The 18,313-nt window shown below is 39.9% G+C and overlaps 1 protein-coding gene across 1 annotated transcript; it reads left to right on the plus strand.

Moving 5' to 3' along the window:
* The first annotated feature begins 888 nt into the window (after nt 1-888).
* On the plus strand, nt 889-16,089 carry zmat3 (zinc finger, matrin-type 3). Its single transcript, XM_029429581.1, is given in 7 exon segments — nt 889-936; nt 938-1,010; nt 5,168-5,913; nt 5,999-6,139; nt 6,747-6,913; nt 7,319-7,422; nt 9,234-16,089. Coding segments are annotated over 7 exon segments (1,488 nt in total). The 3' UTR covers nt 9,443-16,089.
* The last annotated feature ends 2,224 nt before the right edge of the window (nt 16,090-18,313 follow it).

Here is an 18,313-nt window from a genome sequence, read left to right on the forward strand (position 1 = left end):
AACGTAATGTATATGAAAATATATCATGAACATAGCCTACTGTAGCCTATGTCATATTTGGGGGTAATATACAATATATACGCACAGTATAATACTTATATTAATACTACCTATTTGTAATACATAGGCCTAAAGAAATAGGTGTACAAAAAAATCTTAACTCAAAGACCACATACTATCTTTATTGCTGTGGATCTTCCAACAGCATCATATGGTCTCACACAGTAATAGTAGTATTATCTAATATTACGAAATAAGTAATATAACTAGTGTAGCAAGCAAAACTATCAAACATGTTAGTAGGCTACTATTAATAATAGGAAGAAGACGTGTTACTTATTGCAAATGTAGTTTTCAAAAGTTATCATATTTCCACAGGTTGAATTCCTTTTTGACTAATGAAGCCTTTTATTTTATGTGCCAATATATTAACAACATTTCCATCACAACACCATCCCGGCTGTTTTCCCTGCAGATTTGAGACTCATAAATAGACAACCAGGGTGTACCACAGAGGTGTAACATATTCATACAATGTGTCATGATTGCCACCCATGCAAATCAGCAGCGGTATCATCGGAAATGGACTGTACCAAGAAAGAGAGGGACGCCGGAGGATCCTCTGCAGGGTATATGTCTTTAAAACATCTCATTTCAGGATGAGAACATATTTGTTGGTGTTTAATGTGAATGCATAAACGCATTGTGTTTACATATTGTACATTTAATATGTATTGTTGCTGACTGACGCTGTCTGTATTTTGCTCTCATCTTTGAAGCACCCCTCCGGTGAAATACTCGGTGTCGGAGCGTGTGGTAGGGACTGTCATCCTGCCTGGCCGCTCGGTTTTTTAGGAAAGAAGTTGGCCAAGGGATGTGACTGCGATGATGGCGCTGCAGCTGAAGAACGGGGATGCAGTTTACTACCAGAGTGCAGGAATACTGCAGAAATTATACTTCGCCGCCTGTCAGCTACGGGGACAGCAGGCATTATCTTGCCCGTTTGCCAGGTAAGGAGAGGCTTGCCATACAGGATCTTCCCTCTGACTGCCAGCAGTCTCATGCGCTATAATGTGCAGGGATGGAGACAATCTAACCAGAGACATTTGCAGATGAGGATGGTGGATGTTGAACCGGTTGCCCTGGTGCTGCTGTCAACATCTTAATGTCATGTAAAGGGGTGCACCAGCTAGTCAGTTTAAAGAGCATGGATGCTGCGATGCAAAATCCGAGGTTGTCGAGATACTCTAATATATTTTGTACTGTGGGAGAGCTGCAGAGAGACTCCAGGTTTGAGCTGACTGTAATTTAAAACGGTGAATAGCCTCAATGCAATGTTCTCTTTAATCTCTCGGGTATGGCAGTCAATCAAGTGGTTGTCAGAGCAAGTGAAGAAATAGAAACTGTAATCGTTGCTGCTCCCTTCACTGCATTGCTTGAGCTGCAGTCAGATGATGGTGACATGTGGCAATTACACAGTAAGTGTTTCTTCATTGCACCTACACAGTCGCTGCTAACACAGGACAGCGTCATGGTCATGGAGATGATCCAGATTTATAGCCCAAGACTGATCAATACACCTGCTAACATTCCTGCCATTAAACTGCAGACAGGCAGTCATTTTCATTGCATGGACTGCATGAAGTGTCACATTGAAGTGAGTCGAAGTTTTTGTAAATGATTGGAAGTTAAATGTGCAGTGCGGAAACAGTAGGCAGTAGTAAGGTGGACATTTGTGATGACAATTTTGGTAAACCATCAATCATTTATAATGTCATTATTAGAGTAAACATTGCATGCATTTGCTGGATTTAATTAATCACATCTTAGCATGTGGCTGCCTTTCTCTGTTTTATATCATTATCAATTGAATACTACTGGATTTTTCAACTTTTTGTCAGACAAAATATACAATTTTGGTAATTCGTGATGGGCTTTTTCTTCAGTATGTCTGACATAGCTATTCTTGCTTTTCATAAGGAGGAATGGATAATTACTATTTGATACAGTAATAGTAGCCTAATGCATAAAAGTATTCAAATGAGTATAACACTAGATGTATGTTAATTACTATGAAATGCATTCAAGCCTTTACTACTACTGAGATACAAAAGTGAAAGCTATAGGCTTTACTCTAATGGTACAGTAAGTAAATTGCGAACTACAATAGGACATATGTGGTCTTTGCTGCATCTGCGGTCGTCCGGTGCCCAGTGAAGCAGATGGAATAAGTGCAGGAGGCATGTGATTCTCATTGCTCCATAATTGATGTGACACAAGACAGTACGGCAAGAGAAACTCTAGAGAAATGAAGACTTGGCCTATTTAGAGATTCTCAGTGGAGTCCATCAGACTCTTGGGCTGGAGTTGTTTTGTTTCATGGTTGTAAAAGCAAGAAATCTTTAGTCAAACTCAAAAAATCTGACAAGTGATGAACCATAAATAAGTTATGAGGTAGTTTAAAAATAAATCTAACTGTGGCTGATTTCTTTGAGATTTTGAGAACAATATCTCTCCACAAATATGATGAACATTACTGTGTTGTCAATCTACTGATCACTTTCTGCCTTCTGCTTCGGAGCAACATTACAAAGGCCTGACTTTGACTTGCTAAGTTGATTGTGTCCTCTCCAAAAACTCAATTGTAAAACAACAGTTTTTGTATTACTTTTCAGCAAAGTCCACTGCTGTGAACATATGCTGCCAAGGTACAACACATGCACCATTTGTCAGTCAAATGTTGCTCAAATATGCAAGTGGCTAGTCGATTTGCATCACTCACCAGACAAAAATGAATGGTAATCTATTGAGTGGCTGGTCACTAGCCATTTGGCCGGTGGACAAAAAAGTAAATTGTAGCATGTTTCAGTTGTTATGTTTTCAGGCACAGTTTCCAGACTGCTGTGCAGGCGGTCTCAATCAGGGTTGAAAGGTTCTCATGAGGCTGCTGCTGATTAGGTTGATGATCTGCAGTATGTTAAACTTGATTGGTGGATATGGATGGTGTTTGGAGCATTGAGGGGGTGTCTAATTCAACAACATATTGGTCTCATTCAATGCATATTGTGAATATATATGAATATTTAAAGCACAAACTTCTTAAAATGTGTCCTATTGTAATACATTTTGGGTCCTCTTTTAAACATAAAATGTTTATTGTAACATTAAAACTTGTTTTGCCTGCATCTTTGGTATTAAATCTGCCTTTTCTGTAATGCTTCTGCACTGCACTAAAAGTGTGTCTGCTACTTCTTTTTCTTTACATTATCTGTTAATGAAGCTTGAGGTTCTGTTGGAGCTGCTTTGCTGTGATTGTCCACTCACAATGGTAAATTCAAACCCACTTCTTCTGCACTTTATAACAAATTAATCGCCTTTGCAGCTCCCTAAGCTACCAGAGAAAAAAGCTTCCATAAGCAGGAAATGTTTAGACAACACTTACAATACCAATGAGTAGTGAAACTGATATTTATTTATATGCAACTGTAGCATAATATTATTTTATTAATGTATAGCCAACTCATCCAGCCCTGCTGAATCTCCCACAGTCTCATCTTGCAGTTGACAGGACTATAGTAAGGTCAGTGCCTTGTCCAGCATACCTTTCTCCTGAGGTCAGCCATTCCAGGTGACAGACAGGCTGGACAGACAGATTGACAGTGAACAGCAGTTTGGAAACACAAACGCCTCAGGATGTTATTTTGAGTCCATGAATCACCACCATTGGACAGATAAAAGCTTCCAGCACAGAGAGTTTTGACACAGCTGTTGGCTCTTTTACTGACCTGACAATATACTGTATGTGGTTACACACACACACACACACACACACACACACACACACACACACACACACACACACACACACACGCACACAAAATTGAACATTCGAGTGGCACATCAAACACACACTAATCAGCACATTGCCATTCCATTCCTAATATAATGCTCTTTCTTTCTTTTTTCTTATACACAATCATGCCTACCATGCATATATATATATACTTACACACACACACACACACACACACACACACACACACACACACACACAAACACAGAAAGCACACACACACACACTGCAGTTTTTCGAGCAGTCAGACTTCAGGCTGTGATCTCTTCCAATCAGAGAAGCTTGAGGATTATTCCTGTCACTGTCTCCGTTTGTTGTGTGTGTGCACATGCATGTGTATGTAACATCCCATATGCATGACTGCAGGAGCTGCAGGCTTAGCCGATTCTTTCTGATGCCCACTGGAGTGTAAAGCTCCTCTGTCCGAGAATGTGTTTCCATTTGCCCATCTCTTTACATCTCTCCTTTATATCACTCCTGCCTCAGGGCTCCAAGGAAAAATGTATCTTTTCTTAGCGTCAGTGTACATTGGTCTTGATTTTCACCAACTTCAATAGACAATATCCACTAAGCAGTTTAATCCAATGCAAATCACATATTCATCTTTGCCAAGGAAGTGATATTTTCTTTATCCTGTGTTTGTTTTACTCTGTTAGTCAGTAGGATATCTTAAAAACAGTTTTAAAGATTTTAATGAATTTTGGTCTAAAGATAAGCAATGCATGCCCAGTTTCTGGTGCCATTCATAAAGCAATTTCTTTTTATACAAAAGAGCTTAATACTAACATCAGCATGCTAACATGCTCAAAATGACAATGTTTACCATATTTAGCATCTCAGTTTAGCCTGTTAGCATGCTAACATTAGTTAATTAGCACTAAACAGGGAGGTTGATATGAATGTCTTTAGTTTTGTAGGCATTTCACCATAAACCAAAGAATTGGACAAAGAATTTAATCATATTTCATTGCAATCCATCTGATAGTTACTTAGACGAAAGACGTGGTGCCAGAGGAAAAGCAACGGAGTCAACAGAGACATGTGGATACATTATCTATCTATTGAGATATTTCAGTGGATAAGTGAAATTGTTGACGTGCTCATGGCACTAGATTAGCCATTAGGATTAATCCTCTGTGAACCCTACATAAAAAATGTCTTGACAATCCATCCAATAGTTGTTGAGATATTTCAATCCAGACCAAAGTGGTAGACCAACCAACTATTTCCACAATGTTGCTTGTAAGAAATGTCTTTGATTTGTAATATCTTCCCCTGTTTAAAGTAATGTGTATGTGCTTCTGTTGTCCACAGGCCCAGAGATCATGCTGAAGCCTCCCCTAAGTCTCTTTAGCCATCCCCAGCAGCCTTTCCACCACATGGACTCTCTGCACCAGCTGAGACCTCCACCATTGGCGCCTACGCAGCCTCTCGGCCCACCACCCCTATCCCCTGCTCAGGCAATTGGACCTCCAACTATGGTTCCGACCCAGACTCTTTTGCCCCCTCCAATGACTGCTACTCACACGTTAGGACATCCCCTCATCATTACCCCACCACACAGTTTAGGCCCCCCTCCAATGGCCCCAGCTCAGCCACTGGGGCCTCCACCAATGGCACACACCTTAGGTCCCCCACACATAGATCACACACAAGCAATAGTGCCTCCAACCATGGACCTCCTACAACCGTTGGGGCCTCCACCTCTGAACCTTGCACAAGCACTGGTGCCCCCACCTGTAGTGGTGCCCAGAGCTGGCCGATTCACCATCCCTCACAGCCCCATGTCCTCCCCTCATGTTATGGGCCCAGACCCTTCCCACCTGGCCCTAATGCCCCCAGGACCCAGCCTCATCCCATCCCCGATGTCCTGTCTCATCCCTGGTCCTCTTCCGGGTCAGGCTGCCCCAGCCAGCGAGCAGCCCCAGGATGAGGGCTCTCTGCTGGGGACGGAGGAGCCGGAAGACTCTCTGGGTTTGGGGGAACTGTGTAAACCACTGTACTGTAAACTCTGCAATGTTACCCTTAACTCCGCTCAGCAGGCACAGGCTCACTACCAGGTCAGTTGAAATAGCCATGTACAAAACATGAAAACATATTAAGATACATACATGAACACAACATTCTCCTCATCTGTTTGTCTAGGGGAAGAACCACAGTAAAAAGTTAAGAAATTTCTACGCTGGCAGTCAACAGCCTCCAGCCATCAGGATCCCTGAAGTCCTCGAGGCGGCGGGCCAGACATCCCTCAGCTCAGGATCAAACGACAGTGACGCAGGCAGACAGGTCAGATCCAAACTCAGGACCAATCTACCTAAATGTTACAGTTTTAGTTAAGGAGATTGGTGTACTGCTGCTGATGTAGCCAGTCTGCTCATAGAGGTAGTTTCCCTCTGAGGAGTCGGTAAAGAACTGCAGAGTCACTCTGTGGAAACTCACATCACCCGCTCACCACTGAACAATTTACTGTCTCTACATATTCTAGCTGTATTTAAATTGCATTTTAGTGTAATGCTACATTGTCTCAGACCTAATGTGATAGGGGTTTCTCTTTGTAGTGAACCTAAAGAGATTGATCACCTGAATATGCAGCTGCTCTCAGCTTTACAGAACTTTATAGGGACTTTCAGTTCATTGTTTAGCTGTCTGGCCCACAACTTTACTGTTTTGATTCTCTCACAGCTCACATAGTGTATTCTCAGCTTTAGCACATGGATGTGATTTCGTTCATGATTAAACAACTTTAATCTCTATGTGTTTTACATTGAAAATCTTAAGAAGTTGTGAAAGAAATTCTTCTCTTCTTCTCCCCAGACCTAAAAATGTATTTCTTCTCTTTCTCACTATTAACTTATTTTACCCCATACACTGCACTGCTTTGTTGTGTCTACAGGCGCAGTATAAGGGAGCAACCCGGGTTATCTTGGCCACAGAGAATGACTATTGTAAACTGTGTGACGCCTCCTTCAGTTCACTGGCAGTTGCACAGGCCCACTACCAGGGCAAGAATCACGCCAAGAAACTACGGCTCGCTGAGGCCCAACAGAACGCCATTAACATGTAGGTTTAGGTATAGAAACTTCTTGCAGAATACAGAAGTCTTGTCCTTATTTGGCTTTGTATTGGTTTAGCATTTGTCTAGTAAATCTCCTAGAAGCCACAACTGAAATACAAGCTACTCAGAAAAATAAATGTATTTGAATAACTAAGTCATATTTTGGCTGTAGCCATGTTCATTATTGTAAAACTGAATGATCCAATGAGATATACATTATGCGTCTCAGGAAACTGTCTGCTTTGACTAGTTGGAGAAAAAATACTTTGCTAAAGTCAAAAACATAGCTGGTTTTGGCTTTGTTGATTACCGAACCAGCCAAGCTTAACTTGTGGAAACGATAGCCATATAGTGTGTCTCATCCACCTTTTGAACCAAAACTGATTTTGACTCTCCTCTGCCTGTTTCAGGGAGGGCAGCAATGAGGCAGCCCCAAGAAGAAACAGGAAAGATGGCAGTGAGTACAGACTGGTGAAAAACCGCCGAAGCCCACAGCTACCTGCTTCCATGCCAGGTAAAATCTAAGAAATGATGTTAATAATGGAATGTTTCACCCAAAGCGTTTATCATTTTATTACAATGTGTGTGTGTGTGTGTGTGTGTGTGTGTGTGTGTGTGTGTGTGTGTGTGTGTGTGTGTGTGTGTTGTGTGTGTGTGTGCGTGCGTGCGTGCGTGCGTGTGTGTGTGTGTGTGTCTGTGTGCATGTGAAAACAGATACAGAGTGGTATTAGACTTTCTGCTGACGTCGAACAACCATCTCATTCTTGCCGTTGTTCACTATGTCCCCTTATCTTTCCACAGACAAAAACAGTAGCTCAAGATAAAGTAGGATAAATCATAAAAGTAGAGCCAATTCCCTTCCTCTCTGTCCCATCCACTCTCTTTGTCAAACACGCACCACAACGTTCTGCTGATTTAATCAGTTTTCTTGATGGACAAATCCCAAAATAGCTGCACTCTCTCCTGCGGTTGCCTTCTCGCTGTCTTTTTATCTCTCCCTCCCTATCTCCGTCTCGTTTTTCTGCTGTGTAACACACGCACACACACTCAAACAAGCAATGCTCTCTTTCCAATGATCCACCTGGTTGTAATCCCAGATGACTTGTGTATCTTTATCACACGCATTAGTCATATATTAGGTTAGAATTAAGTGTGTGATGCTGGTCTATATTCAAAATCAGTTGTGTCTTTGATGTGGAAAATATCGAAATTGTATTAAAAAATTATAAGTTGATCAATAATTTTTAATAATCAATTAATTGTGTAATTTAAAGTCTAACAGTCTACATTCATGCTAGCGGTCTGTGTGAGGCTCCACTGTATGTAGGCGCAGCAGTGGTCTGAGCTAAATGCTAACATCAGCATGCTCATAATGACAATGTTATTAACATGCTGATGTGAAGCAGGTATAATGTTAAGCATGTTCGCCATCTTAGTTCAGCATGTTGGCATACTAACATTTGCTAATTAGCACTACACACAAAGCACAGCTGAGGATGATGGATGCTAGAGGAAAAGTCAAGGAAACACCAGTTACTACAGTTCAACCAGCCTCCAAATTTCATTTTAAAGGTTCAATGTGTAATTCCGAGCCACCTGCTCCAAAGAAAAAGGAGGCAGTATGTCACCTCTAAACTGGGTCCAGAAAATCTCCAATGTTTTTATTTTAGTTGTAGTAGTTTGGCATATTTATCGTTTTCTAATATATTCTTATATTGTGTATTGCATTTACTCTGAGAGCCGGTCGAGGTGGTGCGGGTCGTTTTTCTCGTTTCTGCCACTTTTAATGTAATCCAATAAACAAACTATAAAACAGACACGGAACATGGCTGTAATAATTACAAGCGAGTCAGACACAATACATACATGGTCAGGCAGCTATGCTTCTTCTCCCTCTGTACTCTGAACTAGTCAGAATGCTAACTTCAGTAGATGTCTCTGCAACACAACACTTAGACGTCTTTGACATAACGTCACCACTGTTACCTCTTCACATTCTGTTGATAATGTTAATTGTTTTAATGATTCAAGTATAATTTCTGGCATATCTTACACATTGACCCTTTAATCCATCCAATAGTTGTGAATACATTTCACTCAAAATCAGGATCGTGTGAACCTTATGGCGGTGCTAGAGGAAAAGTCAGAGTCCTTTGGATTCATCCTCTAGGCTCCGTGGATGTCTGTTCCAAGTTTCATGCCAATCAATATAACAGTTATTGATTCAACATCAAAGGATCTGGATCAAAGTTGTGACTGACTGAATGATTGTAAGCTTACTTATTCTCTCCTGTCTGCCGTCTCTCCTCTGTTTCCCCCTTTCAGGGCCGTACTACAATCCCAGACCGAGGCAGCGCATCCCGAGGGACTTGGCCATGTGCGTGACTCCGAGCGGACAGTTCTACTGCTCCATGTGTAACTGCGGAGCCGAGCAGGAGACGGACTTCAGGCAGCATCTGGAGAGCAAGCAGCACAAAGCAAAAGTGTCGGAGTTAAGATACCGCCACGAGATGGAGAACCTCGGCTACAGCTAAGAGACACAAGACGGGAGGGGGGTAAAAGACAGAGATTAGAGTGGGACAGAATAGGTGGAGAAACAAAATAGAAGACCAAAGTGCAGGAAAGCAAATACTGCCCCGTGTTTGAGGGGCCTATTTAGTGAAGGGATTAGCCCACATGGTCTCAAGATCTTGTTGCAATTCATTTGATACGCTTAAACACTTAAGTCCTCATATTTGACGTAATGCTTTACCATATGAAGCTATAATTGGATTTGATGGATTTATTTGATCTGGGTATTACTCTTGAAATCATGTCTGTATATTAAAACTGGCTGCAACATGTATGCAGAGAACAGGGATTGGAGAAAATGATGTACAAGTCAAAAAAGGTTTCCTATTTGTTACACTGTCTCTGGTGAACTTTCCTCTAAGTAGGTTGCATTATGACTCAGAATACAGGTAATTGCAAATGGATTGCAAGTAAATCTTGAGATTGTTCAGGCCACAGGGAGAGGACTAGTGGTGCACAAAGAGCCAACATAACAGGAGAGGAGGCACACTTGGGACAATCAGAGGGTTCAAGCATTAATAGAGAATGCAAAATGTTGAAAATAGAGAGAAACTAGTTGGCAGGAAGTAAAAGGAAGTATAGAGGCAAACACTTGAAGTCAGAATATGTCTGGTCCTTGGCAAAACAATCATCACTGAGGACAAAGTTTGAGCCCTACAGGTATTTTTTACAGGCCCTACAGCAGGGACTTCATGGCGACTGAGCCACAAATTCAACATCTTTATAACCTAACACAGGTAATAAAATCCAAAGCTAATTTAAAAAACAAAGCACAACGAACAACATCATCTGGTAGAAACAGTGTTACATGAATCTGTTAGCCTTAGCCGACCTCTTAGCGGTCCTTTAGTGTGTATCAGGCTGAAGGCTACACCCTGGCTAGCCTTGTTTGTGCCTTTAGAGAGAATTAGGCTAAAGAATAAACTTTGGCTAGCCATTTTGACATATAGTGGGAACCAACCAACAGTATTGTTTGGGTTTTTCTATATTCTGTGTCATCTCTTTTCTTGTGATAAATCCACATAAATATTATGTAAAGATTCTCAAATTACGTTATAGATGTAAATATAGGATAATATACATGAATACTATTCTTTGGTTAATGTTAGCCTAGCATATATTGTAAATACTCATCTATCTATTTAATAATGATCAGGAATCTTGTACAAAGTGTGCACTGACTGAATGTCTATCCATCAGCACTGTATGTTTGTGTGTGGATGTTACCGTACGCCCTCTATAGCACTTTAGGCGATGCCCTTGTTCATTGGTAAAAGTAACTTTGGTACCATCCGTCTAATTAAAAGCTGCTCGTCTCTTCATTGTGACTGTGCTGGAGGACCACATGCCAGGAGAGGCTGTCTCTGAAGGTTCTTTGTCTTCCTAACACAGCCACACTGGCACTGTGATGGGAAGAAATGTGACAACACGTCGGGAACTCAAAGTGATGCCTGCAGCCGAAAGCGTTTAACTCCAAACTTGTAATTAGTTTGCAAATAGCAAATGAACGTTTGAAAAAGCTCATGGCTGTTTCTGCTTGTTAGACATATCATTCAATTCTCCCAATGAATTCTGATTCCCAGAAGGGACACAACCAGGTTTTAATGCAGTGTGAAATGGCTGCAGAGGAGGGATGTGGATTTTGTCATTTAGACAGGTTTTTTTTTTGTCTGTTTTGTTTTTTGTTGTTTTTAACCCTGTATGCCAGTCCAGTTGTTTTTGTGTTAAATTCATCCCTTTTTTGACTCTCTGTTCCAGTTCACTTTTGCTGAGCTGAACACAGTGCAGTCACAAGGCATTTGTATGTTATATTGTCATACTTTAAATGACTAAAGAAGACACATGATCAAAAAAATAATAATTATTGTTTGAAACACACAACTCTTGTCTTTTAAATTGTTATTTACAGATTGATGATTATTTAATCCTTTAAATATAAATAATGATTATATTTATGATTTTCCATCTTCTCAACATATTTTATCTAGACAGTATACAAAGATAGAGATCTGTAGTTCAGGGGGAAGAAAAAGTTCCCGTTTCATTTTAAATGTGCTTTTCCAATCTATCCTGCAGAGCAGCAGTCTACGCACAGATGCACACCCACTCCCACATAATTCAATCAGTCAAAGGTCTGATCGGTTCACGTAATCAGAAGTGTTACAACGTGAACGGAAAGCAGCATCCTGGTTTGGTTTGCTGTGGAGAGAGGCAGCTGTTCACATCTTTCATTCGTCTCTGGAGCACAAAAACACCTGATCACACAGACGAGGAAAGTCAGGAGAAAAGCACTGTGAGGACAAAGTACTGCGGTGTTTAGGCATTTAATGTGAGAGAGGGGGAGAGACAAACACAGCATAGAAAACAAAATGCTAAGCTGTTTTATTAGCCCACTGTGCCGTATGGTTTAATAAGAAAGAAACAAAGATGAGCTGATGAAAGAAGAGATGTAACGAATACTGTGGGCGAGACACAGCTAGTCGAGGAGTTCTTCAGTTGCAGTCTGTTAATAGCACTCCTCCTCCTAGAAATAACACGCTTTGTCTTACATGAAAGAATGGGTAGCATAACCTTTAATTATGTTTTATTATTATACACTCCTGCAGCTACTGAACACCTTCAGCAAATGCATGAAGTAATAAACTGTAAAGAAATGGAAGAAATGAGGAGATTGTAGGAAACTATCTAACTGGCATCGCCTTAAGAGCTTTTAACATAAGACTGTAGCCTGCAAACCTTTTTTTGTTTCTGTTCAGTCATTTATTTGGACTTTCTAAACCAGTGGTTCCCAAACGTTTTGGCTCAGGACTCTTTACACATCTACTTGATATTCGCAAGTTATGACCTTAGTGTGGACAACCAAAGCTTGACCTTTCCCTACTCAGATTGTTTCTTTGAACAAGATGGGCAACTGCCCCAGAGGTTCACGCATGCCAATTGGATTTTGATCTTTGATCAATTAAAAAGTTGTTGGGGAGTTTGCTCAGCTAAAGTACATTAACTAAGGCGAGTCTTGCTTTACTCGCTAATCCTATTGTTTCTATTGTGCTCACTTGTTGCATGTTCCGACATAAAGTTTTGTAAAATCAAATTACCTAACTGAAGCCAATTTGACATAGTGGCCAAACCGTGGAATTACAACTTCCTGGTCTACCAAGTGATGCCATTGGGCCCAAAAAGACAGGCGGGGTTAAAGAAAACGCTAGTGCTCTATGGGCCCAATGGATGCAAGATTGGTTTCATTTTAAAGATCACTGGTCGTCCAATATATGAGTCAGGACACTAAAGGAGGCCACAACAAGATTTACACAAGATTAAATGTATTCATGATAATGAACATTTCATCCATAGCCTCTTTGTTCATTTGAAAGAGTTTCAAAGAGAACAACTAAAAAAAGCATCAATCTAATGGCATTTTCACATCTCGAAACCAGGAGGCTCTAATTGAAAAGAAATGAGATAACATAGTAAATTGCATTTGTACTTAATGGGCTAAAACATGCCAAACCACCAGTATACTGCTCCTTTTACACAGGACTATTTTTGGATGGATATTGCTGCAGTTAAACACCATTCTGCATTTAAGAGTCGTCATTGCTTGCAGAAAAGTTTCAAGCAGTCAAAAGCTCCAAAATCAAGAAACCACTGTGGCAAATAAAGGCATCTACATATGGCCATTAACTTTTAACAGCTTTAATATTTTGCCAATCGGCATTTTCATTTGCTCTGTGTTCACTGAAATTGATTGGATTGCATTCATGCTTCTAGAAAACTGTTACCCGGGGTACTGCTTCTGTTTGTTTTGTTCCAACTGTGTTTACTTGTTAGAGACTGTAACAGCTGGTCACTATAATATACTGAGAATTATTGGTTTCACTGTTATTAACCATCAGAATCCTGATGTGTGTATAAGTTGAACTCAAGTGCTTTAAAATACATATTGCACCATATACATTGTATCTGGTTTATTTTGTGCATGAGTAAATTCATACCTAATAACTGTTCAAATGTTTCTATTATTGAGAGGAAATATGAGAGTGAGGATGCTGTTCAATAATGTTTTTTCTGAGGTTTACATGACTGGTTGGTTGGAAATGTCTGTATGCTGTGCTGAATCTACAAAAGGGCATTGGAAAGAATCATGATTCTGCACTGAATATATAAAGACACTTATAAAGAAAAGTATGCTAACGTATGTTGTTTAGTTCAAGTGTTCATTTGCTACAATTGTTGTTATTTGCTTCTCAATAATTTGTATCCTAATGTTTACAATGTGAGAAGTTGAAGCTGTTATGGATGTGTATTATATATGTTTATCCATGTGGTGAACTGTTGGACTGATCAGACCAGGGCAGATGGGCAAAACTGTGAGGTCAAGTAGAGGAAAAAACACTGGTACAGATTATTATTATTATTATTAAATCACAGGATCTATATCCATTACTTCAATGACATTAGACGCCACTGGTCTAAACAAAGAGATGATGATGGACCTCGAGTTGTTTTGATATCATTAGAGTTATTAAAGGCCACATTTGTAATATCTGACATGTGTTCGGCAGACACAGTCTTTGAAATGACTGTTACAAATACACACTGGAAAGTTATTTATTCAGATGTCTGGAGAAAGTTTAATCCAAATTATTATCAGAAAGGCTTCTTCAGTCCAACTGTTGTGGGGAATAGTGGTATTAGGTAACCATGCAACTAGTAGCGCGGGACTATCCACTGTTAAAATGAGGGCATGTAAAAGTCCTTGGTTACAATCACTTCCCAGGAACAATTCAAACTGAAGAAGCTCTTTGGATGAACAGTGAAGTGTCTTCAATCAAAACTCTCGTCCAGTGATTTTGATCTTCTCCAGACATCAGAGCACCTGGATAATTGAGAATAACCTTAATATGTATGTTATTTGTTTTATAGCAAGATTTGCAAAGTAACATTTGTTAAAGGCACAGTTTTAAACAATAATTAACTTTCTTGCGTTTGATAAAGATTGATATCCACACTCATGTCTGAGGGTTGTGCAAGTATGGAACTAAAGCCAGGGGGTGGTTAGCTTAGCTTAGCATAAAGGCTGGAAACAGGGAAACAACTGCCATGTCTCTGTCCAAAGTTAAAACATCTACCAACCAACACCTCTAAATCTCTTTTTTCTGTGGTCTGGTGTACTTTGTGGTTTCAGGAGGAGTTATGCAGTGTTACTATTTGGCAACCTCACAGCAAAAACAAGACTCTGGGAAGTCACTGGTCCCAGTTTTTGTTCCCCATGAAATTGTTATGGCACATAACTCCCCATAAAACCACTAATAGTTGTCTGTGTAGGTTCATTCTTGACCTAGGGATAGCTAGGATAAGCTTTCAGACAAAAGCTTCAAGAAAAGCCAAGTAAGTGAACCTAGAGGGTTCTTTTGTCACAGAGATGTGATTCCAAGGTCAAGAATAAACCTACAGAAATTATTTATTTTTTGGCCAAGATGGAAATTACGTTTTAACGTTCTTAGAAAAGAGGCCAAAAAACCTCTGGAATAACTAATAAAGTCAACCTGGATTTAAGAATTGTCATCACAGAACACATATTTCAGTTGTTGTTTGGAATAAAAAAACAAGCTACAACTTGTTATGAAGTTTGTAAGGCAGATCTTATTTTATTTTTTAGAGAAAGCTAGGCTGTTTGTGTCCCTATGTTTCCAGTCTGTATGCTTAGCTAAGCATGGAGGTTTTATAAGAACTGGATATGGCGCCACCGCTCACCCCAGTGGCCACTCGTGGTATTGCAATGAAATATTCTCCTGTGGCCTAGAGAGCATTTTCTTCACAGGCCACCATTATAAAAGAGATGTCTGCAAAACTGTTGACAGGACACCTCAAACTACAAAGAAACAATCAATTATGACTCTTTCTATAATTCATTTGTTATCCATGAAGTATTTATATTTGTAAAACTTTCCTCGAGCAGAGAAAAGTGTGAAAAGAAAGTGGCGTCATCAGAATGTAAACTCTTATGGGCTGAGCGGGAACTCGTGGGGTGGGGGCCAGCAGGAAATCACTACTGCAGATATTCAGTGGTCCGCATAACCATGAAGTAAAGCCAGAAGCTAGGAAACATCAATGAAGCTAAGCTGATTACTTCCTGGCTCCAGCTCCATACTCAGTGCACAGACAAGAGAGTGGTATCAAGCTCCTCATCGAATACTCGGCCAGAAAGGGAATCGAATATTTCCTAAAATGTCAAACTATTTCTTTAAAGCTATCATGTATGTACTGAATATGCCTGTCCACTTGTAACGTTGGATCACAACATTTAGAACAGGTGATGCTTGCCTCACATGAAAGCCCATGTTTCCTGGGCTTGACCCCTCACCTCCATCTACTGTGAGGTGACCCAAAACCTCCTAGCAGCGCCCCCTGCAGGACACCATATACTCCTGTACTCTCTGTGAAAACCTCAGCACACTTTTAGTGCCTCTGAACAATGTTGCCAATATACCACTGACTGACTGACTGACTGACTGACTGACTGGATGGATGCCTGGACAACTGATTTCTGAGGCTGTGTATATGTGTGTGTGTTTTCTGACAGATGAATAAACGTACAGATGATTAATAACCGTGTTGAGTTGACGATTATTACAGTGAATGTGTGTCTCATGTGTTCTCTTCCAAGGCTCAGCTCATACCGCTCCGGGGGAAATAACCGCTTTGTTAGCTGATGCTGTTATTGGCTCACAGGGGGGAGACGCTCTTCATAGCCTAGTTTCCACTGCACTGTAGTAGCCAGGCTTTACTCGTTATTCTTGATATTACTTCTGCCAAGGAAGCTGTTCTTGTGCCCCTGGTAGTTTGTTTGTTTGCCTGTCAGCAGGATATTTCACAAACATTACAAACAGATTGCCTGCAATGTGGTGTGCTGGCCTCAGGTTTAAGTTTGAATTTCCTGGATGGTTCTTTCATATTTGCAACCATGAAATTAGTGCTTGAAATGGGCCAGTACTCACACATTAGATGTTTTACAGTACAAATGATTACATTACATTACATGTCCTTTAGCAGACGTACGTATGTATGTGGGTACTAATTCTTTTGTTATTGTACACTAATTAATGGGCAACATAAGCCTGTTTCCAACTACAATCAGAAATAATGTGTAGCTGCTGTTCAGGGATACATTTAAAAAATGATTCATGCACATGAATTACTATTAATACTTCATGGGATATTTGCACTTTGATATTTATAACTCTTCTGCACAATTCATGTCCTCAAATGCTGCAGGTTTATTGTTGCTGGTTTAGAATACGACACATGTATTATTCAATAATAAGCACTGAATGAAACTACTGTAGCAAATAAACAGAAATAAGCATTGATGACTGTCTATGTCTATCATCCTTGTCTACAGACAAGGATGATAGACAGTCATCTCCTTCACTCAGACATCAATATGAACCCTTCCTCTAGAGCTGACTGAACAAACACACCACCACTCTGGGTTTACCTTTGGTTCTGATTTGTTGACTGGAAAAATGTGCCAGATGTTCTGCGTTCCACTATTCCTTAAAATATGCAGAATATACAGAAATAGACCATGTAGTTGCATAACTATGCTTTACCTTACAATATATCTATAGGAAAGGTGCCTGTCTGAAAACACCTTTACATCTAGTTTATGTAATTGTTCATGTGGAATTTGCAGAGATATGGAGTGACGTCATCTCACTTGCTGATTGTGACAGCAGGGAAAGCACAGGTGTCACTAATGTATTACCGATGGCAAGCATTCACAATATCAGGACCCTGAAAGTGTAGCAGCTAAAAGGAATTCAGACTTTTAAAAAAAACATTTATATATAAATATTAAGGAAAAAACAACATTATACAACGCTAACAACATATTGATAAATCACTAAACAACACATAACATGGAGGGCGGGCGTGGTACAACTACAGGAAGGATGAATAGCTTACTTGATTCCAAATCATTCAATACCACTTATCATATCTTCTATTTGTTGCTTTTCAATTCGTCAATCAAAAAGATTTAAACGAATTGAGACATCATTCATTTCACTGTTTAAACTTCATACTGTGCAATGTCAAAATGTCTTCTCAAAAGGTTTATTGAGTCTTCCAGGGTGGTGAAAACGTAAGGCAGTTGTTAATAATGTTGCTGTTACTCCTGTGTGTTTGCTTCAATGACATGTTAAACTGTGAAAAAGGGATGTTAGTCTGATACCCACCTGGTTGGGTTCAATGGCTTCACTTGAGTTTCTTGAGTCAAATCTTACAGGGAAAACACAACATGTATGCGTGCTGATCAAGGAATCAATTAGAGGTTAGAGGTTACACCTGTGGCCACGCCCCAATCAGGGAATTCACTTCAGGTGTTTTGCCACAAATACATGTGTTGATTAAACATATAAAACACTGCACTGCAGTCATTAGCACAGCTGCAGCTTTATGCACCATATAGTTTAATTTGAATTTAAAAGCCCTTTCCAAGTGGCAAGATTGATGCCATATAGTTAATACGTTTGTCTTTGTCATTATATTAAATGCCTTTAGTAAATTCTTGAATAAATTATCTTAGAGTATCAATACAATGACAATTTAAACCTGCAATAACAGCGGGGCAGTGGAAACAAGTTGTGTACAAAACTTTTTAATCATTACCTTTTAAGTTGATATGGAGAACAGTTACTTATTTCCACATCCAGCATTTACAGTTCTACATTGTCATAAACGTTGCGGTGTTTTTCAAATCAAATCGAATCAAATTTATTTATATAGCCCAATATCACAAATTACACATTTGTCTCAGTGGGATTTACAGA

The sequence above is a fragment of the Cottoperca gobio genome, chromosome 4 (assembly GCF_900634415.1).
Source record: "Cottoperca gobio chromosome 4, fCotGob3.1, whole genome shotgun sequence".
In the NCBI taxonomy this organism is placed as follows: Eukaryota; Metazoa; Chordata; class Actinopteri; order Perciformes; family Bovichtidae; genus Cottoperca; species Cottoperca gobio.